The sequence below is a fragment of the Perognathus longimembris genome, chromosome 3, assembly GCF_023159225.1.
Source record: "Perognathus longimembris pacificus isolate PPM17 chromosome 3, ASM2315922v1, whole genome shotgun sequence".
Classification (NCBI taxonomy): domain Eukaryota; kingdom Metazoa; phylum Chordata; class Mammalia; order Rodentia; family Heteromyidae; genus Perognathus; species Perognathus longimembris.
In genome coordinates, this window is record NC_063163.1 from 72,953,793 (window position 1) to 72,978,612 (window position 24,820).

At 51.9% G+C, this 24,820-nt stretch overlaps 2 protein-coding genes across 3 annotated transcripts; one reads left to right on the plus strand and one right to left on the minus strand.

Annotated features, from left to right (window-relative positions):
* The first annotated feature begins 6,748 nt into the window (after window positions 1–6,748).
* On the plus strand, window positions 6,749–16,699 carry Cnn1 (calponin 1). The gene is made up of 7 exons (XM_048342297.1): window positions 6,749–6,880; window positions 8,874–8,995; window positions 14,050–14,116; window positions 14,205–14,342; window positions 14,462–14,572; window positions 15,667–15,813; window positions 15,904–16,699. The coding sequence occupies exons 1-7, from the start codon at window positions 6,818–6,820 to the stop codon at window positions 16,147–16,149; spliced, it is 894 nt and encodes a 297-aa protein (XP_048198254.1). The 5' UTR covers window positions 6,749–6,817; the 3' UTR covers window positions 16,150–16,699.
* A 3,210-nt stretch (window positions 16,700–19,909) lies between these two features.
* On the minus strand, window positions 19,910–23,725 carry Elof1 (elongation factor 1). 2 transcript variants are annotated; one of them, XM_048342326.1, is made up of 4 exons: window positions 23,658–23,725; window positions 20,874–21,008; window positions 20,676–20,746; window positions 19,910–20,482 (listed from the first exon to the last, which is right to left on the minus strand). In XM_048342326.1, exons 2-4 carry the CDS (start codon window positions 20,987–20,989, stop codon window positions 20,418–20,420), a joined length of 252 nt encoding a protein of 83 aa, XP_048198283.1. In that variant the 5' UTR covers window positions 20,990–21,008; window positions 23,658–23,725; the 3' UTR covers window positions 19,910–20,417. The 2 variants fall into 2 exon arrangements, with proteins under 2 accessions (XP_048198283.1, XP_048198284.1); XM_048342327.1 differs by lacking the exon at window positions 23,658–23,725 and adding an exon at window positions 22,647–22,758.
* Window positions 23,726–24,820: the final 1,095 nt, after the last annotated feature.

The window sequence follows — 24,820 nt, forward strand, 5'->3', positions numbered from 1 at the left end:
GAGATAAGTGGCTACCGGACTTTCTTGCTCTATCTGGTTTCGAACCGCAATCCTCAAATCTCAGCCTCCTGAGTAGGATTATAGTCGTGTGGCACCGGCGCCAGGCTTAAGTAAATTTGTTGTTTTATATTTTGGGATTTTGTTTAAGCCAAGGCCTCTCTACATTGCCCAGCGTGGTCTTCAACTTCTGGATTTAAGTGATCCTAGTAGCCGGACTATAGGAGCAGGCCACTGAACCAGGTTTTAATAGGATTCTTGTAGGTTTGAATTAATCTGTGCGAAACAGCCATATAAGTACAGTATGTGTTGCTGTTATGATTTATTCCTAGGGATTTATTTCCTGCCCATCTGGAAGTGCCAGGAGTCTGGTTTGTCTCCTAAGACCACTCACACTGAGGGACTGAGGTTCCTATGGGGTTGTATTTGTGCTGAAGCTGTGGTGCATGTGTATGTGCACAAATATGTGTGTGTCCTGGTGATGTTGGAATAAAAAAAAACTTTACAGTGTTTCAAACATCTAGCAAAGCTTTGGAAGTGTGCACATAACTATGAGAGTATCGCTTAAAAAAAAAAAAGCCAGGCACTGGTGGCTCATGCCTGTAATCCTAGTTACTTAAGAGGCTGAGACCTGAGGATCACAGTTCGAAGCCAGACCAGGCAGGAAAGTCCAGAAGACTCTTATCTCCAATTAACCACCAGAAAACTGGAAGTGGCACGGTGGTTCAAGTGGTAGAGTGCTAGCCTTGAACTGAAGAGTTCAGGGACAGCACCCAGGTCCAGTTAAAGCCTCATGACTAAATCACCCCCCCACCCCCCCAAAAAAAGAGGGCTGGGAATATGGCCTAGTGGTAAAGTGCTTGCCTCACATACATGAAGCCCTGGTTTTGATCCCTCAGCCCCACATATATAGAAAAAGTCAGAAGTGGTGCTGTGGCTCAAGTGGTAGAGTTCTAGCCTTGAGCAAAAAGAAGCCAGGGACAGTGCCCAGGCCCTGAGTCCAAGCTCCAGGACTGGCAAAAAAAAAAAAAAAAAACCCTATGAATAATAGCTTCACATTGAAGGGGCCTGGCAGACACCACCTTAACCAACTAGTCGAGATTGCTCTCACCACCTATGAGTCATAGTGACATCATGATGACGCCCTGAAAAGGTCACAACATCTCTCTGGCATCCTTCTCAGCAGTGCAAAAACCTCAGACTAATCAAGACAAACTAAATTAAGAGGCAGGCAGTCTACAATTGATGAGTGCCCCTCACAAGAATCCTGAAAGGCTGAAGGACTGTGATATACTAGTGCAATCTAAAGAAGAAATGAGATCTAATGAAGGGCCAGAAACCAGTGGCTCACACCTGTAACTGTAGCTACTCAGGAAGCTGAGATCTGAGGATCTGGTTCAAAGCCAGACTGGGCAGGAAAGTCTGGAAGGACTTAACCCCTAATGAACCAGCAAAAGGCTGGAAGTAGAGCTGTGGTTCAAGTGGTAGAGCTATAGCTTTGAGCTCAAAAGCTAGGGGTTAGTGCTCTGGTCCTGAGTTTAAGCTAATACCCAAACCCCCAAGAATAAAGTTAATTGAATAGATGTAATTACAGTGGGTCTAATCTGTGTTCTATGTTGGTGAAATCTGCAGCACTTCTGAACTGAGAACAGTAGAAGGTGCTAGGGACTGAACCCAGAATCTCCATTAAGATCAAAGTACCCACTGCTAGATGCAAGTACTTCAGTAGATAGCTCACCCTTGCCCACCATCTCACTGGCAGTTTGGTGGAGATGGGGGGAGATGAGCCACCCCGCCACTTCTGATTTTTCAATGGTTACATTGCAGATAAATTTCTTGGAAGCCAGGCTCTGGTAATCCTAGCTACTCAGGAAGCTGAGATCTGAGGATCACAGTTTGACTCTTATCTCCAATAAACTTATCAGAAAAAGCCAGAAGTGGTGCTGTGGCTCAAGTGGTAGAGTGCTGTTTTTGAGTACAAAGAGGCTCAGGGACAGGACCAGGCATGCATATGCACACACATACATACACACACACACACAGTCTCTTGGACTTTTATGCTCAGGCTGGCTTTGAACTATATGGTCCTCAGTTCTCAGCCTCTCTAGTGGCTAGGATTACAGGCATGAACCACCAGAGTGGCCATGCAAGCATCTTGCAGAAAAGGTTTCCAGATGGCAGGAACTGCCAGTGCAAAGGCCCTGAGGTGGGAATGTACTAAGGGAATCCTGCGGGGAGAGGTGTCAGGATTTTCCTTTGAGACATTCCTGGCTCCACCAGCCTGGTCAAACCTTGTTTCTTGCAAGACCCCACATTTAGATGGGAAACTGAGGCACAGAGGGGCTAGGACCTCGAAAATGCCAGGCAGAGCCGAGTAGTTGGCACAGGAGCGATTCTTGATTACCTTGGCTCGGCCCTAGGGATGGCACTGGTTATCTGTGAAGCTCCTGCCTCTACTTCCATCTACCTGACAGTGACACAGGGAGAAACTGAGTCAAAATGTCCACACTGACATCAAGCGACTACATCACGACAGTGATGGAGAGACAAAAGGCAAGGTGTGGGGGGGGGGGTGGAAGAGGGAAGGTGGGAGAAAAACGGGGGAGGGAGGGTGACAGGTATGACAAGAAATGTACTCCCTGCATTATGTGTGTCACTGTGACCCCTCTGCACATCACTTTGACAATGAAATTAAATTTAAAAAAGAAAGGCAAGAGAGACTGGAGACGCGTGGCTAGCTTGGTTAGCCCTAGGAAGAGCTGCCCGTTCCGGGGTGAGCCCGGCGCTGCCCCCCCACTCCGCCCCCGTCGTGCCTGCGCGGTGACTTCAGAGCCGGAGCCCAGTCTATAAATGGCCAAGCGGCCACCGGCCCGGGAGCCCGAGCCGGTTGAGTCAGCGCGTGACGTCACCGCCGTCCGGACGCACGCCAGGCCACGCCCACCGCCGCACTCTCCCAGCCGCGGCCGCTAGGGGGCGGTGGGCAGGCGCGGGCCCCCGCACATGCGCAAAAACGACCTGTGGTTGGGAAGCTGGAGGCTGGCATGGGTACATGGAACCCGAGCCCTGCCACCTTCAAACAGCTGACTGTCACCACAAGCGCCTGACTTTTAAAATTCAAGAGGAATAGAAGGAGTAGGCCTTAAGCTCTCTATATAATATTGAAGCTGATAATGCCAAGTCTTCCCTTGCCTCATATAGGACTGTTAGGGCCGTGGTGAGGCCCTGTCATCCTTAACCTGTGTCCTTAGCCCAGTGAGGCTCAAATGGAGACCTACTCACCATCCCCAGGGGACAAGGGCCAGGGGTGCTGCTTACACCACTTTATGCAACCCCCTCCAACAGTGCCCAGGTTGAGAAACCCTCCCTGGGAGAAAGGACCTGAGCTTAAATTCTGCTCTGCCACCAGCAAGCCATATCCCTAGGGAAAATGATTTCCCTCCCCAAGGACTCAGTTTCCCCTTCTGTCAAAGGCTGGTATGTTCTTACAGGGTCCGCCTAAGAGGGTGTGGTGAGGACTGAGTGGTTATGTGGTCTCACGTTGAAATGGACCTGTCAGAAAAGTTGTGAACATTGGGTGTCATGGGTTATGCCTGTAATCCCAGCTACTTGGGAGGCCAAGACAAGAGGATCAAGAATTTGAGGCACCATCCTAACACTGGTGGCTTATGCCCGTTATCCTAGCTACTCAGGAGGCTGAGATCTGAGGATCAGGGTTCAAAGGCTGGAAAGGAAAGTCCATGAGACTCTTTTTATTTTTTATTTTTGTTTATTTGTTTTTTTTTTTTTTGTTGCCAGTCCTGGGACATGGACTCAGGGCCTGAGCACTGTCCCTGGCTTCTTTTTGCTCAAGGCTAGCACTCTGCCACTTGAGCCACAGCGCCACTTCTGGCTTTTTTCTATATATATGGTGCTGAGGAATCGAACCTAGGACTTCATGTATACGAGGCAAGCACTTTGCCACTAGGCCATATTCCCAGCCCCTTATTTTTATTTTTGCCAGTCCTGGGGCTTGAACTCAGGGCCTGAGCACTGTCCCTGGCTTCTTTTTTGCTCAAAGCTAGCACTCTACCACTTGAGCCACAGAACCACTTCTGGCTTTTTCTATATATGTGGTGCTGAGGAATTAAATCAAGGGCTTCATGCATGCTAGGCAAGCACTCTACCACTAAGCCACATTCCCAGTACCCATGAGCCTCATCTCCAATAAACTACTCAGAAAAAGTTGGAAGTGGTGCTGTGGCTCAAGTGGTAGAGTGCTAGCCTTGAGCACAAAGAGGCTCAGGGACAAAGCCCAGGCCCAGAGTTCAAGCCCCAGGACCAGCAAAGAAACAAAAAAAAAAAAAAAAAAAAAAAAAAGAAAAGAAAAGCTGGAAGTGGAATAAATGGATCAATGAATGCTAGCCTTGAGTAGAAAAACTGAGGAATAGCACCCAGGCCCTAAGTTCAAGCCCTAGGACAAACAGCAACAACAACAAAAAGGAGTTTGAGGTCAGCCTGGGAAATTTAATGAGGTCCTATTTCAAAATAAAATTTTAAAAGGGTTGTGATTGCAGAGTGCTGGTGGCTCACTTCTATAATCCTAACTACTCAGAAGGCTGAGATCTGAGGACCACAGTTCAAAGCCAGTCCGGGGAAGAAAGTCCATGAGATTCTTATTTCTGATTAACCACCAGGACACTGGAAAGGAAGCCATGACTCCGAGTGGTAGGAGGGTTAGCCTTGACCAGAAGAGCTCAGGAACAGTGCACAGGCCCTGAGTTCAAGCCCTACAACCAAAAAAAGTAGAATGCTTGCCTAGTATCTGAGATGCTCTAGGTTCAATCCTCAACACTGCAAAACAAAAAGGAAGAAAAAAAAGAAGGGCAGGGGAGGCTGTTCTCCTGTTGGCATACCATCACTGTACCGTTGGCATGTGACCAGCGAATTGCATGTCCCTACCACATCATTAGTGGCTAGCAGTTTCTGATGTGCCATCTTGGACTTGACAGATGTTATGTGATGTTGCTGCGGCATCTTCCCCCTGTGGTCCAGGGGTGAGAGCTGGCAAGAAGGGGCTGCAGTCCAGCACTGGTGATGCACACCGGTTATCCTAGCTACTCAGGAAGCTGAGATCTGAGGATCAGGGTTCAAAGCCAGCCCTGGCAGGAAAGTCCATGAGACTCTTATCTCCACTAAACTAACCAAAGAAGCTGGAAGTAGAGCTGTGTGTGGTTCAAGTGGTAGAGCGCTAGCTTTGAGCAAAAGCAGCTCGAGGACAGTACCCAGGCCTCAAGTTCAAGCTGCAGGTATAACTGGCACACAACAAAACAAAAAAAGCCAGAAGTAGAATTGTGGTTCAAGTGGTAGGGGTTCCAGCTATGAGGAGAAAAGATGAAGGACAGTGCCAGGCTCTGAGTTCTAGCCCTATTATCAGTTCTCGTGCACACACACACATCTGCAGATAGGTTCCAGGGGTGTTTATGACCCAGAACCTGATAACATAATCACCCCTTTGCTCAGGTGACCTCCAGGTGAGTGGGGAAGATAAATCCAGGATCTTTGCTTCTTCCATTCCTTTTTTTTGGTGTTTTGTTTTTGCCAGTACTGGGACTTGAACTCAGGGCCTGAGCACCTGGCTTCTTTTTGCTCCTAGCACTCTACCACTTGAGCCACAGCACCACTTCCGGCTTTTTCTATGTATGTGGTACTAAGGAATGGAACCCAGGGCTTCATGCATGCTAGGCAAGCACTCTACTGTTAAGCTACATTCCCAACCCCTCTTTTTTTTTTTTTTAATTGTTGGTCATGGGGCATGAACTCAGGGCCTGACTTCTGTCCCTAAGCTTTTGCACTCAAGGCTAGTGCTCTAACACTTTGAGCCACAGCTCCACTTCCGGTTTTGCACTGGTTAATTGGAGATAAGAGTCTCATGGACTTTCCTGTCTGAGCTGGCTTTGAACCTTGATCCTCAGATCTTAGCCTCCTGAGTAGCTAGGATTATAGGTGTGAGCTATAGGTGCCCAGCGTGGGCACTATCTCTTGACGCTTTTATCTGCTCAAGCCTGGTACTCTACCACTTGAGGCACATTTCTTTCTGGCTTTTTGCTGGTGAATTGGAGAGAAAATCTTATGGACTTGCCTGGCTTTGAATTGTGAGCCTCAGAACTCACCCTCCTGAGTAGCTAGGATTACTGGCATGAGCTACCAGTGCCTAGATCTGTCTGTCTGTCTGTCTATCCTATCTCTTGTTCTACCAGTCATCGATTATATCTATTATCCTATCTACCCTATATATCTGTCAGTCTATCCTCTATTCTACTGTTTATTCTATCTACCGTCTCTCCTATCTATCCATCATCTATCTGTATCTACCCATTTTATAGATGAGACAGTAGATACTTAGAGAGAAGAGACTTTCCTTGGGATCTGGAGCTAAGTCCAAGAAAGTCTCTCCCCAGGACCCCAGAGGGACAAACAACCAGGCTGACCTCAGAGATAGACACAGTCTGGGACCAGCGGGGGGGCCTGAAGAAAGCTGGCCTTGCCTGACCCATGACCCCCTCCTAGAATAATGCAGGCTGCTTCCCCCCGCCCCCCCCCCCGCCCCATGGGGCGGAAACAATGACATAATCAGTTCTCAATACCAAGGCCCTGACATCACGAAGGGGGGGTGGCCAAGGTGAGGGGCGCCCCGCCTCTTGGCAGGCGCCTGAGTCCAATGGGACGGCCTTGGAAGAGACCCGGGCAGCTCCGGCAGCTTCAAAAACGTGTGAGGAGGGAAGCGAGCGCAGACGGATTGTCAGCCGGGCAGCCCTGGTCCTGTGGGTCCCCCCTGCGCACCATGTCCTCCGCTCACTTCAACCGAGGCCCTGCCTACGGGCTGTCTGCTGAGGTCAAGAACAAGGTAGGGATGTAGGGACTGTGCGCCTGGCCCCCACAACCTGTCACACTTGGGGTTCCCTGAGCCCCTTCTTGCATATCTCCTGTGACTTCTGAAAGGAGGATGAGGGGTAATGACTGCTCCCTGCTTGGTGAGCATCCCAGAGCCCTAAGCTACTTTGGGGGGTGGGAGGGAAGGAGGGATGGAAAGGGAACACCTTAGCCTCCCCATAAAAACAGAAGTGAGCACTGCCTTACTTTGCAAAGATCAACCCTTGATCCAAATCCTCCAGCAACTTTGTGTGTTCTTGGAGAGTATGGTGGGGATAAAGAAATTGCGGGGGGCAGTGCTTTAGAGCTGGGGTCCCTGGGAAGGAAGAACAGTTGGGGAGATGGTGAAGGGACCCTCACCTAGCTGGGGAGGACATCAGGGAGTGGAAGTTTCAGAAGCCCCACAAAGGAAGACTCCTAGCTCTGGATCCCCAAAGATACTGGCATGCTTTCTCCAGGCTCTAGATAAGTAAACTGAGGCTGATGCTGGCGAGACAGGCAAGCAGTGAGGATCTGAGGTCATCTAAGGCAGGTGGGAGTAGGAGCTGGAACCCTAAACCTTCCCAGCTCCCCCCACCATCCTAGGATCCCATCAGTTTTTCTACTGGAACAAGGGGGACCGAGGGCCCATTTCACAGAAAGGAACACTGAGGTTTGGCTGGGGCTGTCTGTGTGGTGGGCATGCATGCGTGTGTGTGTGTGTGTGTGTGTGTGTGTGTGTGTGTGTGTGTGATTTGTCCCAGGGTCTCACAGAGAGGAATCCTGGAGTCTGGGATTTGGGGGTTTGGGGGGTGAGAAGGGAATGGGGGGGAGATCAGATGAGAGGCAGATGGCAGCGCCGCCCCCTCCCCCAGCGCCGGCCCCAGTGTCTCCCAGAGCCGTCGCGCCTTATAAGGCGGCCTTGGGGAAGCAGGCTGAGCTATATAAGGGCCGGTTCACTTTATAAAGCCAGGCTGGTGGGGAGGGGGGGGTCGCAGGGCCTGGGCCAGGTGAGGGGCTTCCCTCCCCTTTCTCCTCCCCCACAACCGGGACAAAGGGCCTCCCTCCCTCCCCCGAGGGAGCCCAGAAGGGGGAACTGAGGTGCTTGCTCCCTTCACCCCCCAGAACAAGGGGTCTTGGAGGCAGAGCTGGACAAATTGATCTACAAGGGGCTGAGTGAACCCCACAGCTGGACATGGGGACCCAGAGACCCAGGGTCAGTGGGGGACAGGAAGAGAGAGAAGAGAGGGGCTGGGGAGAGGGACAGAAACACAGCCCCAGAGGGGTCAGAAATGAGCCGAAGGCAGGACCCTTCTTGTGAACCCAGAAGCAAAGCCCCTTTGGGGTGAAGGCAGGGGTGGATTCTCAAAGATAGAGAGGTATAAGGGCCTAGGGTCCTCTGCGAACACTAGCTTCAGGTGCCCCATTTTTTTTTTCTTAAAGGGAGGGGTGATGAGGCAGGGCTAGAGGAAGCAAAGCCCCAAGTTTGTCTTGGAGCATGAACCAGGAGGCCAGGCGCCTCCTCCCAGGCCCTCCCACCCCAAGAATCATTGTCAGACTCCCCCACTCCTCACTACATTCTCTGGAGCCAAACCTCAAAATGCCCGGAATGGCCCCCTGGGCAGGTGCCACCTCCCTGGCCCTCAGCCTTGCCCAGCTCCCCCATGGACGGGGGTGGGGGTGATGAGGATTGCCTTAGTTGGAATGGCTGGGAGAGGTGATCTGGACCTTGGGAATCCCAAAAGCACTGCATGGGGGCTGGGAATGTGGCCTAGTGGTAGAGTGCTTGCCTCCCATGCATGAAACCCTGGGTTCGATTCCTCAGCACCACATACACAGAAAAAGCCAGAAGTGGCGCTGTGGCTCAAGTGGTAGAATGCTAGCCTTGAGCAAAAAGAAGCCAGGGACAGTGGTCAGGCCCTGAGTTCAAGCCCCAGGACTGGCAAAAAGAAAACCCACAAAGCTCTGCATGTGTTGTGTCCCCCCAGCTGGCCCAGAAGTATGATCACCGCCGCGAACAGGAGCTGAGGGAGTGGATAGAAGGGGTGACGGGCCGGCGCATAGGCAACAACTTCATGGATGGCCTCAAAGACGGCATCATCCTTTGCGAGTAAGTAGGGGTTCTCTTGGAGTCAGACCCTGCTGCCCCATAAAACCTGGATGCTCATTTCTACATTGCACCTCCGCCTCCTCAAAGGCCCGCTTTATATAAACTCCAATCCCTTGTAGTGGATAATAACCACCAGGCAGCCCAGACTGGCCCAGGACTCACCATCCTCCTGCCTCCATCCCCTGAGTGCTGAGATTACAGGTGTGCACAGCCCGGCTGGCCCATCTGTATGCCTGTTGATTTATGTAGTACTGGTATTGAGGCTGAAATCAGGGTCTGGGTGCTGTCCCTTGGTTTATGCCACACTAGGTTAGAGCTTTATGACTTGAGCCACAGCTCCACTTTGGGCATTTTGCTGGTTCATTGAAGATAAGAGTCTCATAGGCTTTCCTGCCTGGGATGGCTTTGAACTGAAACCCTCAGATCTCAGCCTTGTGAGAAGCTCCATTGCACCCCTTTATAGCCAAACAGGATGTGTTTCGTGACTAATCCAAGCATCTTGAGAGGCTATCATTAGGAGGATCATGGCTGTAAGGCAAAAAGTTATAGACTCCCATCTTAAAGAATAAGGCAGACTGGACACCAGTGGCTCACACCTATAATCCTATAATCCTAGCTACTCAGGAGGCTGAGATCTGAAAACTGAGGTTTGAAGCTAGCCTGGGCAGAAAAGTCTCTATAAGACCCTTCTTCTGGGGCTGGGGATATGGCCTAGTGGCAAGAGCGCTTGCCTCTTATACTTGAAGCCTTGGGTTCGATTCCCCAGCACCACATATACATAAATGGCCAGAAGTGGCGCTGTGACTCAAGTGGCAGAGTGCTAGCCTTGAGCGAAAAGAAGCCCAGGCCATAAGTTCAAGCCAGGCAAGACTGGCAAAAAACAAAAGACTAAGTCAGATGTGGTGGTTCATATCTGTAATCTAAGATATGCTAAGATATGCAGGAGGCATAGGAGACTTGGGGTTTAAGGCTGGCCCTGGGCAAAAACTTGAGACCCTCTAGACCCTGGATCTGGTGTTTCAAGTAGCATACCTGCTTAGCAAATGCAAGGTCTTTAGTTCGAACTTCAGTACCCTTCCCCCCAAAAAAGCATGGAGAGAGAACCATATTGCTAGGGGAGCAGAAAACTCACTGCCTGCACTGTGAGTCTGACCCAGGGCCCGGGGCGATGATGTTGTGAGAACCAGTGCTCTCCCTCCTTGGAAAGCGTGCTGAATGAGAAGGCCTCGCCTAAGCCCCCTTGCCGAGCCCCAGGTGCAGGGAGGGAGGAAGAGTGGGGTGGGCTTCAGGAACAAATAGGGGGTAACAGAGGAGGGCCACTCAGGCCTCAGAAAACACAGTGCCAGGGTCTTGGGGTGCAGTTTAGAACACACAAGGCCACACCAAACCAATCCATGAGCCCAGTGCCCATGGCTCACACCTGTAATCCCAGACACTAGGAGGCTGACATCTGAGGATCCAGATTTAAAGCCAGCCTAGGTCCAAGAGTTCATGAGACACTCTCCCCTCTCCATCTCCCTCTCTCCCTCCACTCCCCCCCGCCGCCATGCTATTCCTGGGGGTTGAACTCAGGGCCTTGACGTTGCCCCTGAGCTTTATTGTTCAAGGCTAGTGGTCTACCACCTAGGCCACAGCGATATTTCTAGCTTATTTGGTGATTCATTGGAGATAAGAGTCTCATGGCCGGGTGCTGGGTGGCTCCACAACTAGCTGCTCTGGAGGCTGAGATCTGAGGATTATGGCTTGAAGCCTGCAAGGATAGGAAAGTCTGTGAGACTCTGGAAGGGGTGCTGTGGCTCAAATGGTGGAGCACTAGCCTTGAGCAAAAGAAGCTCGGGGACAGCACCCAGGCCCTGAGTTCAAGTCTCAAAACAGACCCTCAAAAAAGTCTCATGGACTTTTACTATGCTAGCTGACTTTAAATAGTGATCCTCAGATCTCAGCTTCTTAAGAAGCTAGTATCGAGGGGCTGGGAATATGGCCTAGTGGTAGAGTGCTTGCCTGGCATGCATGAAGCCCTGGGTTCGATTCCTCAGCACCATATATATAGAAAAAGCCAGAAGTGGCGCTGTGGATCAAGTAGAAGAGTGCTAGCCTTGAGCAAAAAGAAGCCAGAGACAGTGCTCAGGTCCTGAGTTCAAGCCCCCAGACTGGCAAACAAACATACAAAAAAAAAAGATGTTAGTATTATAGGAGTGAGCCACCAAAAAGCCAGTAGTAGAGCTGTGGCTCAAGTGGCAAAGCACCTGCTGCAAGGAAAATGCCAAATGAGAGCATGAGAACCAGAGTTCAAACCCCAGTACCAGCACTAAAAAACAAACAAAACAAAGTATGTCACTAACCAACCAACAAACATTCAGCTATTTGTACAACACACAATTATGGAGACTCTACCCTGTGGAGGCATCCAGTCGGAGCATCGGTACCGTGAGCTAAAATGGCACCAGTGGAAACAGAGAAGGAACTATAGTTCCAAAGGGGAACATCAATCAAATAGGATCAGATGGAAACAGTACCTAGGGGGAGGGGGTTTGTGGGGAGGATAGGGGATGAAGAGTGATAGGAAGCTGGGGGGCAGGATAGGTGCTGTTTCTTATAGACTGGTCTAGAAAGTAATGTTTGAGTTGACTTTGGATGAAGGGAGGGAAGAAGGAGATGTGAGCATTGTTGAGGCAGAACTTTTGGCAAGTGCAAAGGTCCTGAGGTAGGAGATCACCAAGTAAGCAACTGAAGGGAAGTGAAGGGAGGTAGAGAATGAAATGCAGGTGGGCTTTAATCAAACAAGGAGTTTGTATCTTATTCTGGAGGCAATTCTGTTTTATTTATTTGTAGTACTGGTGTTTGAATCCAGGCCCTCATGCTGGGTGTTCTACTACTTGAGCCATGCTTCCTATCTTTTTGCTTTTAATTTTTTTCTCTGATAGTGTCTCCTGCTTTGCCAGAGCAGGCCTTGGATCCATCTTCTTACCTCTGTCTCCTGAGTAGCTGGGATTACACAGTAAGCCAACGTGCTTGGCCCCACCTTGAAATTTTCTTTCTTTCTTTCTTTTTTTTTTTTTTGTATGTGTGTGTCCCTTCTGGGACTTGAACTAAGGACCCAGGTACTGTCTCAAGGTTACAGGCATGAGCCAATGATGCCTGGCCACTGGGGGTATTCTGAATTATAACCTGCCTCGCTGCACTTATTAGACAAGTGCTCTCTCAGTTGAACCACACCTCCACATGAAGCTTTTTTTTTGGCAGTTATTTGGAGATAAGAATCTCATGGACTTTCCTGCCTTGGCTGACTTCCAACTGTGATCCTCAGATCTCAGCCTTCTGAGTAGGTAGGATTACAGGTGCGAGCTACCATTGCCTGGCTTATTATTTATTTTTAGTTTTATTTATTTATTTTGCCAGTCCTGGGTTTTGAACTCAGGGCCTGGGAACTGTCCCTGAGCTGCTTTTGTTCAAGGCTTTCTCTCTACCACTTGAGCCACAGTCCTACTTCTGGCTTTTTCTGTTTATGTGGTACTAAGGAATCGAACCCAGGGCTTCATATATGGGAGGCAAGCACTCTACCACTAAACCACATTCCCAACTCTTATTTTTTATAATCCTAGCTACTCAGGAGGCTGAGATCTGAGGATTGAAGTTCAAAGCAAGCCCAGGCAGGAAAGTCTGTGAGACTCTTATCTCCAATAAACTAATGAAAAAAAGCCAAAGTGGTGGTGTGGCTCAAGTGATAGAGCACCATCCTTGAGCAAAGAAGCTCAGGGATAGTGCCCAGGCCTTGAGTTCAAGCCCCAGGACTGGCAGAAGTCCTAGGTTCGATTCCTCAGCACCACATACACAGAAAAGGCCAGAAGTGGCACTGTGGCTCAAATGGTAGAGTGCTAGCCTTGCACAAAAAGAAGCCAGGGACTTAGTCCCTGAGTTCAAGCTCCAGGACTGGCAAAAGAAGAGGAAGAAGGAGAAAGAGAAGAAGGAAAGAAAGACAAGAGGTCCATGTGGACTCTCTGATGTTTTCACAAGAAAAATTTTTTAAAGAAATAAATAATTTAAAAAAATCAAAAGGCCACTGAAGGCAAGCATGGTGGTATACACCCATAATCCCAGCTACTCAGGATGCAGAGGAAGGAAGATCTCAAGCTTGAGGCCAGTCTGGGCAAAATTTACCAAACCTATTATCTCAAAACCAAATTCAGGCTGGGAATGTGGCTTAGCGGTAGAGTGCTCGCCTAGCATTCATGAAGCCCTGGGTTCGATTCCTCAGTGCCATATACCCAGAAAAAGCCAAGAAGTGGTGCTATGGTACAAGTGGACTGACAAAAAAAAAATCAAATAACAGAGCTGAGGGCTGAGCTCCAGCAGTGGCGCAAGCTCTGAGCCCTGAGTTTCATCTCTAGTACCTGGTAAAAATACATAAAGTAAAGACGATACTGAGGTGGGAGGCTGTGAGGCGACTCCCAGGAGAACACAGTGATGAGGTCCCACAGGGGCTGCCTGACTGGTGTTCTGGATCAAGCTCCTCCTGCATTTGGCTTCTTCTAATCTATCACCTACACTCACAGTCACCTAAAAGTCAGCCAGACTTTTTCCTTTTTTATTTTTGTGTCAGTCCTGGTGCTTGAACTCAGGGCCTGAGCACTGTCCCTGGCTTCTTTTTGCTCAAGGCAAGCACTCTACCACTTGAGCCACAGTGCCACTTTGGGCTTTTTCCATATATGTGGTGCTTGGGAATCGAACCCAGGGCTTCATGTATAGGAGGCGAGCACTTTGCCACTAGGCCATATTCCCTGCCTGGCCTTTTCCTTTTTTATGCCAGATGTGGGGCTTGAATTCAGGGCCTGGATGCTGTCCTTGAGCTTTTTTGCTCGAGGGTGGCACTCTACAACTTTAACCACAGCTGCACATTTGGCTTTTTGGTAGTTCACTGGATAGAAAGAGTCTCATAGCCCTTCCTGCCCAGGCTGGCTTTGAACTATGATCCTCCAGCTCTCAACCTCCTGACTAGCTCAGATGCCAGGCTCAGCCTTGCTTCTTCTACCCAGATCACTTTCTCTTTATTAAAGATTTATCAATAAGCTCCAGCCGGGCTCTGTGAAGAAGGTGAACGAGTCCACCCAAAACTGGCACCAGGTAAGCTAAAGTCAGCTTCCTTCAATCCCGGATTCCCAAGCCCCTCCACCCCTCGCCTCTCCCTTCCGATCTGCCTTTGTCCCCACAGTTGGAGAACATCGGCAACTTCATCAAAGCCATCACTAAGTATGGGGTGAAACCGCACGACATCTTCGAGGCCAATGACCTGTTTGAGAACACCAACCACACGCAGGTGCAGTCCACGCTCCTGGCTCTGGCCAGCATGGTGAGTGCCAGGGCCGGGGGGGGGGAGGAGGGGGCACAGCTGGGGTTGGGGAACAGCTCCACCTGGGAGCCCCCCCATGCGAGTGGGGCCTCTCATCCGTGGCCCTCTGTCCCTGCCAGGCCAAGACAAAAGGAAACAAGGTGAACGTGGGGGTGAAATATGCTGAGAAGCAAGAGCGGAAATTTGAACCTGAGAAGCTAAGAGAAGGGCGGAATATCATTGGACTGCAGGTGTGACCTTTACTCACCAGCTGGCCGGAGCCCAGAGGGCCGCTTTGAGGACCAGCCGAGCCCTGGGGGCGCACGCCTGTCATCTGAGGCTTGTGATCCAAAGCCAGCCTGGAAAGACAAACCTAGGAGAGTCTTAGCTCCAATTGGCCAGCAAAAAGTTGGAAGTAGAGCTGGCTCAAGTGGTAGAGCATGAAGCTTGAGCAAAAAAAAAAAAAAGGGAGGGGGCTGGGAATGTGGCTTAGTGGTAGAGTGCTTGCCTAGAATGCATGAAGCCCTGGGTTCGATTCCCAAGCTCTACATATATAGAAAAAGCTGGAAGTGGCGCTGTGGCTCAAGTGTTGGAGTGCTAGCCTTGAGCAAAAGAAGCCAGGGACATTGCTCAGACCCTGAGTTCAAGCCCCAGGACTGGCAAAAAAAAAAAGCCAAGCAAGCTGAAGGCTGATTGCTGGTGCCTGTAATCCTAGCTACTCAGGAGGCTGAGATCTGAGAAGCGTAGTTACTGTAGTTCAAAGCCAGCCTGGGCAGGAAAGCCCAGGAGTGTCTTATCTCCAATGAAATCATCAAAAAACTGGAAGCAGAGCTGTGCCTCAAGTGTAGAGCAACAGCCTTGAGTGGAAAAGCTAAAGGATAGTGCACAGGCCCCGAGTTCAAGCTTCAGTATCCTCACCAAAAAAAAAGCCAGGTGAGAGGATAAGGCAAGAGCCTCAGGCCCTGAGTTCAAGCCCCAGTACTGATCCAAAGCAAAGCAAAAAGAATTAGTTTATTCCCCATAACTAATTACAGGCCAGATGCCCCCCCCCCCATTTTTTTTGGTGATACTGGGGATTGAACCCAGAGCATCGCACTAGCTATGCAAGCACTTTGCCACTGAGCTACAGCCCAGCCGCCACCACCTTTCATATTCCCCCCTCACTCCTGTCTGCACTCTGAAGCGGAGGCCTGGAGAAGCCAGCTCACCCTGGCCCTGTGGGGTGAATGAGGCCACAAGTCAGAACTTGAGCCTGAGACTTTGGTCCAGCCCTGTAGCCACTCTGTGCCTCAGTTTCCCATGCAGCCCTGAGGCTCACAGTCTGATTCTCCTTTTGGCTTCCTAGATGGGCACCAACAAATTTGCCAGCCAGCAGGGCATGACGGCCTATGGCACCCGGCGCCACCTCTACGACCCCAAGCTGGGTACTGACCAGCCCCTGGACCAGGCCACCATCAGCCTGCAGATGGGCACCAATAAAGGAGCCAGCCAGGTGAGTGCGGGGTTGTCCCAGCACGCCGGCCGGCTCCCCCTCCCTCATTGTCCCCCCTCCTCTGCGGACCGACCGCTCTGCCCTCCACAGGCTGGCATGACAGCGCCCGGGACTAAGCGGCAGATCTTCGAGCCCGGGCTGGGCATGGAACACTGCGACACGCTGAACGTCAGCCTCCAGATGGGCAGCAACAAGGGGGCGTCCCAGCGGGGCATGACTGTGTACGGGCTGCCACGCCAGGTCTACGACCCCAAATACTGCCTGACACCTGACTACCCAGAGCTGGGGGAGCCCACCCACAACCACCACCCGCACAACTACTACAACTCTGCCTAAGAGGGGGAGGGGGAGGAGGGTCCCCTCCCAAGGGAGGCTGCTGCTATTCTTGGCTGGACCCAGCAGGGGCCCAGCAGACCCCCCCCTCCTCCTGCATGGCTTCACCCGACCCCCTGCCTACAGGGTTACAGTTTGGGAAGAGCAGATTCCATGGGCGGGGGGGGGGGGGCAGCAATCTGCAAGGGGCAGAGTGGGGACCAGCCTCCCTGTAGTGCTGCATGGTGTCCCCCCAAACGTCCACAGCAAAGTGATTCCAGCTATTCCCCACTGCCCTCACAAGTGGGTACTCCCCACCCTGGGATCAAAGGCTCCCCTCCAACCCCACAAATGAAGCCCCACCCCCCAGAGCCCAGGCTGGGCCTGCCCCCGCCCACCCCCCCAACAGCAGGTGCAAACTGCATGCCCGGAGACGCAGGGGACACGCGCGGTTTGGTTTGCTGTGACTGGCGTCTGTGGATGTGACAAGCGGTGTTTCGAACGCAAGCACTTTTTGTTTGTTTTGTTTTTAATGTTTCTTTTTCTACTTCACTGGAGCACAAATAAATGGCTGTAAAATCACCTGGGGCCTTGTGGTGACTGTCCCATGGCCTGTGTGACTCTTGCACACATGCAAACAGAATGAGACACATTCCACCTTACACACACACACGCACACACATGTGCTAGCCAGGACAGGCACCCTGTGTCACTCCCATGCAACATCCATCCACATACACACCCCTCCAGCCCCTTCATGCAAACCCATAAACCTAACACTCTGCCCAGTTGCTGGTGTCTCAAGCCTGTCATCCCAGCTACTCAGCAGGCTGAAATCTGAGGATCATGGTTCAAAGCCAGCTTGCACAGAAAAGCCTGTGAGACTCCTATCTCTAACTAAATCACAAAAAAGCAGAAGTGGAGCTGTGGCTCAAGTGGTAGAGCACCAGTCTTGAGTGAAATAGCTAAGCAACAACATGGGGCCATCAGTTCATGTCCCAGGACTAGCAGAGGAAATAAACATGGCCATATATACCACATAACACCTACATGTGTGCATGTGCGCATGTTCACGCGAATGTGCACGCACACACCTGCCCCAGGGGCTGCAGTGGGCTAGAAGGCAGAGACTGGTGAGATCACTGTGGCTCTGCTCCTTACTGTCCCATCTCTGGGCCTGCTTTCCCATCCAGAAAATGGGGACCATTTGAGTCTTGTCAGGTTGGAAATGCCAGGGTCCTGGTGGGTCCTTGTGGTCAGGATGTTACTGTTCAGCCGCCAGATTGTGGAAAACAGGGAGGACAGGGGTTGGGGGCCAGGAGGAAGGGCTCCCACACACGGGCCTCTGCATCCATCTTGCCTTCAGCCCTTTCCCTAGGGCCAGTCCTCAATCCTGCTTGCCCCTGACCTCCTCTGTGGATAAATTCAACATCAAACTTCAGAAGGGACCCTGTTTCCTGATAAGGAGGCCCTAGCCTTCCTGTCTACAAGCTACCAGCCTTTAGGGTTCAATGCAGACAAAGCAGAAAAAGGACATAGAGCAATTTGTTTTGCTTCTTTGGGCTTGTTTCCTACTGGAGCTTAAACTCAAGGTCTGGGTGCTGTCCCTTCATATTTTTACTGAGGGCTGGTGCTCTACCACTTATGCCACATCTCCACATCTGGCTTTTTGCTGCTTTGTTGGAGATTTAGAGTCTCACAGTAAGATAAAGACTTTCTTCCCAGGCTGGTTTTGAACATCACAATGCTCAGATGTCAGCCTTTGGAGAAGCTAGGATTCCAGCGGGAACCAATGGTGGCACCTAGCTCAGAAGCAAGCCATGTTCTTCCCCCTTTCTCTCCCTCCCTCCCCAGAACAGGGGTCAAGGATGGAACGCAGGGATCTGCAGAGACAGACACCAGAAGTCCCACACAGTGCCTGGGGCCTTGTAAAGCAAATTCCAGGCACTCTTGGTCTGACAATGTCAAGATCTGCTCTCCCAGGGCTGGCAAAGGGAAGCTATGCAGAAGGGGGGAGGCTGTGCCTGGCCACGGCCCAGCCTCCTCCACACACCACCATATTAGCACTTGGCCTGTCTGATGCAGTAGGCGGGCAACAGTAGAGGAAGAGCTTGGGTGTCAGGAATGAGTACCCCCCTCTTTTTTTTCCCATCGATTGTGGGGCCTGAGTGCTGTCCCTCAGCTCTTCAGCTCAAGAATCCTACTCTACCACTTTTGAGCCACAGTGCCCATTTCTGGTTTTTCCAGCTGTGTGTATCCTACCCCTATGTCCAGGCTTCTGAATGCCCTCCTCACCCTGAGGAGAGGGTGTCTTCTCAGCCCCTAGGACAGAGTGTGGACTGTGAAGGAAGTGGCCTTCCTTCTGGGAGTTTCATTGGTGAACCTGGTGTGTGCCTCAAAGGGCAGAGCTTTTGGGGGTGACTCGCCCCCAGAGCATTCTCCCACACTGAAGGCTCCAAAACATGACCTAAATTTAGGTGAGCCCTCCCGTAAGTCTGCCCTTCACGCTCTCTAACAGCTCCTTCCTTCACCCCCTCCCCCTTTTTTTTGGCCAGTCCTGGGCCTTGGACTCATGGCCTGAGCACTGTCCCTGACTTTTTGCTCGAGGCTAGCACTCTGCCACTTGAGCCACAGCGCCACTTCTGGCCATTTTCTATATATGCGGTGCTGAGGAATCGACCCAGGGCTTCATGAATACAAGGCGAGCACTCTTGACACTAGGCCATATTCCCAGCCCCACCCCACTTTTTTCTTCTTCATTTGTGTATGTGTGCTAGTACTAAACCTTGAACTCAGGGCTTCAGGGTCTCCTTTAAGCACTTTTTTTTCAAAGTAAAATTAGTCAGGTGCTGGTGTCTCACACCTGTAATCCTAGCTACTCAGAAGGCTGAGATCTGAGTATTGGGGTTCAAAGTCAGCTTGGGCAGGAAAGTCCTTGAGACTCTTACCTCCAATGAACCACCAGAAAACTGAAAGTGGTGCTGTGGCTCAAAGTGGTAAAGCAACTAGCCTTGAGCAAAAGAGATCATGGACAGTACCCAAACTCAAGCCCCAGGACCAAGAATATATAATATAATAAAATACACACACACACACACACACACACACACACAGAGGTTTCAATTCCACAAGTCAGACTGAGTATAATGCTTCTTGATGTCATCCCTCCTATCCCTACCCTCAAGCATTTTTACTCCTTAAGATTTGCTTTCAAGACTGGTGCCCTACCATTTGAGCCACTCCTTCCACTTCTGGCTTTTTGCTGGCTAACTGGAGATCAGAGTCTCACACTTTCTTGTCTGGGATGGCTTCAAATGGAAATCCTCAGGACTGGGGATATGGCCTAGTGGCAAAGAGTGCTTGACATGTATACATGAACATGAAGCCCTGGGTTCAATTCCCCAGCACCACATATACAGAAAATGGCCAGGAGTGGTGCTGTGGCCCAAGTGGCTGAATGCTAGCCTTGAGCAAAAAGAAACCAGGGACAGTGCTCAAGCACTGAATTCAAGCCCCAGGACTGGACAAAAACAAAACAAAACAAACAAACAAAAAAATCAAGTGGAAACCCTCAGATCTCCACTTCCTGAGTAGCTAATTGAGCTACAGGTGCCAGGCCTCTGGTCTTTGTGGAAGATAGTGTGTGTCTGCTCCCTTGTGGCTGTGCACTACCCTGGCCACTTAGAGGAGTAAAGGATGGTCCGCCCCACTCCAACAGGACCCCCCCACACACACACCTCACAGGGGCGGAGACGCCAAGAATTCTCAAGGAGGGAGCCGGGGATCAGCACTGGCTTGGCTGCTTTATGGACCGACTACTATGTTCCCAACCAGCTTCCGCCTTCTCCACAAAAGCAGATGACTGGGGGCCCCGGGTCGGAGTGACTCCCGGCCGCGCCGGCCGGGTCCCAGGGCTCTGACTCCCAGCTCAGGCAGGGGACGGGGTGGGGAGTCGGGGCTCAGGCAGGAGAGGGGCCGGAAGTCCAGTTCACCCCGTCCAGGGGGCGCAGCGAGGGGGGCGCGAAGGTCCCACATCTGTCCCTTGCCCGGGAAATCACCCGGGGATGGCGGGGAGCCCCCAGAGCCAGGGAAGGCCAAAGGGAGCAGCTCTCGGTTTACTGGACCAAATGGGGGGCTGCTCTGTGAGCCCCAATCGCGTTCACGCCACCACAGCCACGGCCACACCGGTCCACGCAGGCACGATGAGGGGCTTTCGGCACCCACACCCTGACTCCTGGAAGGTCTCCAAGGGACCCGGTGGGCGGGGCCGCCGAGGGGCCTCCTCCACGTCGCTACTGATTGGCCGCCTCACAGGCGTCTATCCAATCACTGTACACGTCCACAGGCTCTGACAGATCTGCGCCACTGAGGTTAAGGGCAATTGGTGCCCTGGGCTCCCCATTGCCCATGCGCATCCCAGTTCTGCCACACCCCTGTCTGGCCGCGCACAGCGAGGGGCAGAGGGGCCGGAATGAACTCCAGACCCCTCACCCTGGCCAGGTCAGGCTGGCCACCCCAACCTCTCGTTTCTCCAGAGTTTCCAAGGATACAAGTGATGGGTGTCTGAAACTCCTCGAGGCACACAGTACAAGAGATGACTCCGGTGTTGCGGGCACGGTCCCTGGAATAGGAGGGAGAGGGGGACTGGTGAGCGAGGAGCCCAGGCCTGTGGGAGAGAGGGGGGAACCTGGGAGCGGGGAGGCCGTGGTGGGGAGGCCTGAGGGGGCGGTGGGGGCGTCCCCGCTTACATTTTCACATCACAAGACTTCTCGTGGTTACAGAAGGGACAGGTGAACTGGGTCTCCAGGGTGCCTGTCATCTTCTTCTTGGGAGGAGGCTTCCGTTTCGACTTTCTGCGTCCCATGGCTGCAGTTAGGTATAACCTGTAGAGGTCAGAAGGGCAAAGGTCAGAGGCTGGGATTCCCCGGTGCTCTGGGAAGGGAACACTGCCCAGTCCTCTTGTCTCTGAGAAACAAGGTTCTGGGTCCCCAGATGATAGCAATCCCCTCCACACACTGGGCAAAAGGGGCAAGAGCAGGCTTGAACTCTGGCTCCCCATCAGTGTTGAGTGACTGTGTGACCTGGAGCAGGAGGCATAGACTCTCTGTGCTCAGGTTTCCCCTTCTATAAAACAGAGCATCTGTAAGCTGGGTGTTAGGGGCTCACACCCGCAATTCTAGCTACTCAGAAGGCTGAGATGAGGGAATCATGACTGGAAGCCAGCCTGGGCAGCAAAGTCTGAGACTTTTTTTTTTTTTTTTTTTTTGCCGGTCCTGAGACTTGAACTCAGGGCCTGGGCAGTTCCCTGAGCCTCTCTCTTTGTGCTCAAAGCTAGCACTCTACCACTTGAGTCACAGCCCCACTTTTTTTGAGTGGTTAATTGAAGATAAGAGTCTCATTAGGACTTTCCTGATGGGATTGGCTTGAAACCTGGATCCTCAAATCTCAGCAACCTGAGGAGCTAGAATTACAGGCCTGGGCCCTCAGTGCCCAGCAGGACCCTGTTTTCTGGGCCAGGGTTTAGCTTAGGCTGACAGCTCAGGCCTCCTGCTTCAGCCTCTCCAGTGATGGGTTACGGGTGTGCATCACCATACTTGGCCTCTGTGGGGCTTGCTACTGCAGAGCTGTCAGTATTCCCTTCCATTCTCTCTCTGCATGCTTCAAGACCCAACCAAGATCACCTGTGGCTTCATATTGCCATCCTTGACAGGCAGCTCTGCCTCAGAAGGGCAGTGGACACACTGCACCCCACCTTTGTGGGAGCTCCTTTCATCCCCCCCCCACCCAGCCTCAGCCACCCCCACCTAGTGAATGACTCAATGTAACCTGAGCTCCTGACACCTTGACCTGCTTGCTCTCTGGAGGCTGTCCCATCTCAGCGGACAGCAATTCCATCACTCTCCCTCTCTCTCCCCTTCCACAGTGAATCATGACCTTGCCGCTCTACCTCTGTGAAACCCATCAGACCAAGGCCAGTGCCATGGTCTAAGTCATGTTGGCTACCTTGCCGGTCTCCCAGCATCACCCAGGATAGATTCCACAAAGGCTGGGGTTTTTGCCTTGGAGTCCCCAGGGCCTGGACTGCACATAGCACAAAACCCTAAGTACTTCCTGAATGAAAAGGATGAGTGGTGGCTTCTAGCCTTTAATCCTTACTCAGGAAGTTGAGATTTGAGAATTGTGATTAGAAGCCAGCGAGGTCAGGAAAGTCCAAGAGACTCTATCCCCAATTAACTAGCAGAAAGACAGAGAAGTGCAGCTCAAGTGGTAGAGGACCAGCAAATAAATAAATAAATAAATAAATAAATGGATGGATGGATGGCTAAGGAAAGAACCTTGCTAATACTTTCAATCAACCTAGCAGGCATGTGTCTGCTCCTTCAATTCTAGTGGAGGTGGTCAGACTCTATAATCTATAAACAAGTGCACAGCAGGTAGAAATTCAAAGAAAGAGAGAGAGAGAGAGAGAGAGAGAGAGAGGAGAAAGAGGAGAGGAGAGAGATTCAAATGCTAGTACCCACTATCAAGTTGTTACATGATGAAGGTTCCCTGTAGGGGCAACCACTGACAAGATAGCCACAATGTACAGATGTCAAGGCAAACACAATAGCAACTGTAACGATTACCCAGGCCAACTTAAACATTTTTGTCCTGAGTTTGGCTGGAAGTGTGTGTGTGTGTGTGTGTGTGTGTGTGTTTTAATACCCAAGCCAGCTCTCAGCCCCTGGGTAGCTAGGATCCCAGGTGTGAACCATGAGCCACCAGCCGCACCAAAAGCTTTAAGATACCGTGAGAGCGCACAGGCCAGATCCCACGAGGCCGGAGAGGGGTGGCCTCATCTGTCACCGGCGCTGCCCTCAGCCAGGACCAGTAGTGTCGGTCCCCCTCGGACCCAGGAGACTGAGAATTACCACAGAACCTCCGGGGTGCTCCATCCAACGCTTCAGATCTGGGACCCGAACCCCCAACACCTTTCCCATTCCACTGCCGGATCCCTTAACACACAGGGCACTTGATGGGAACACGAATCGATTAACAGCGACTTGTTGAATTGATGAACAAAGTTTCCTGGAAGTCAGGAAAAGTCTGCAGACGGGGGGCCCCCCGGGATCTCTTTTCATTCTGGGAACCGCAGCAACCCCTCAACCCCAGCAAAGTGGGGGAAGGGGGTTGTGGGTTGAGGCTTGCACAACGCCCCCTTCCCTCCTCAAGTCCAAAAGCGGCTGGAAGGGGGTTGGCGCTCCCAGCCTCGGCCTCGGCCTCCCCGGACCTGCTGGCGGGTGCACGGCACTTCCGGGCCCCCTGGGGCTTCGGCGGTGCCCCGCGATCGCTGCTCTCAGGAGCCAGGTCCACAGGGTTAGGGGGGCTAGGGGCCGGAGGGGGTGTTACTTTCCCCGATCGGCTGTCCTCTCCCCGATCCAGGGCCCCCGGACACTTCTCGGGCCCAAGTGAGTGACCTTCGAGGCGAGAAGAACCCCCAGGCCACGCACCACCCCAACGCCCGGCCGTGGGCGCGGGCGCAAAGCACTTACCTGGACTCGCCTTCACTCCTGCCCAGGCCGCGCTCACCCAGGAGACCCGCGGCTTCCGCCGCCGGGAGGAAACGGAAATAAATACTCGCGGTTCAGGCCCCGCCCACGGCCCGCCAAGACCCCCGGCGGGAAGCCCCGCCCTCTTCCGGTGCCACTCTGCTCATGCGTATTCTTATTCCAAACCGCGGTTGTGGCGCCGTCGTGCGCATGCGTGACTTCAGGCCGCCTGTAATAGTACCTCTCCCTCTCCCTCTCCCTCTTCCTCTCCCCTCCCTCCCCCTCCCCCTCCCCCTCCCCCTCCCCTTCCCCTCCCCCTCCCTCTCCCTCTCCCTCTCTTTGCCAGCCTTGGGGCTGTCCCTGTCTTCTTTTGCTCAAGGCTAGCACTCTACCACTTGAGCCACAGTGTTACTTCTGGCTTTTTCTGTTTACGTGGTGCTGAGGAATCGAACCCAGAGCTTTGTGTATGCAAAGCAAGCACTCTACCACTAGGCCACATTCCCAGCCCTGTTTTTATTTATTTTATTTATTTATTTTTTGCCAGTCCTGGGCCTTGAGCTCGCCTGAGCACTGTCCGTGGCTTCTTTTTTTGCTCAAGGCTACTACTTGAGCCACAGCGACACTTCTGGCCTTTTTTATTTTTGCCAGTCCTGGGCTTTGGACTCAGGGCCTGAGCACTGTCCTTGGCTTCTTTGTGCTCAAGACTAGCACTCTGCCACTTGAGCCACAGCCTTTTCTATATATGTGGTGCTGAGGAAGCGAACCCAGGGCTTCATGTATGTGAGTGAGGCAAGCACTCTTGCCACTAGGCTGTATTCCCAGACCCCTGTTTTATTTTATTTTATTTTATTTTATTTTTGGCCAGTTCTGGGGCTTGGACTCAGGGCCTGAGCACTGTCCCTGGCTTCTTTTTGCTCAAGGCTAGCACTCTGCCACTTGAGCCACAGCGCCACTTCTGGACATTTTCTGTATATGTGGTGCTGGGGAATTGAACCCAGGGCCTCATGTATATGAGACAAGCACTCTTGCCACTAGGCGGTATTCCCAGACCCCTGTTTTATTTTTTGAGAGGAGATTTAGGAGGGAAGTTAAGGGCATGAGATTAAAAACAAGAACAACAACAAGGGAGGCGTGGAACAGGCTGTTAAGAAAAAACACCTCTGAAG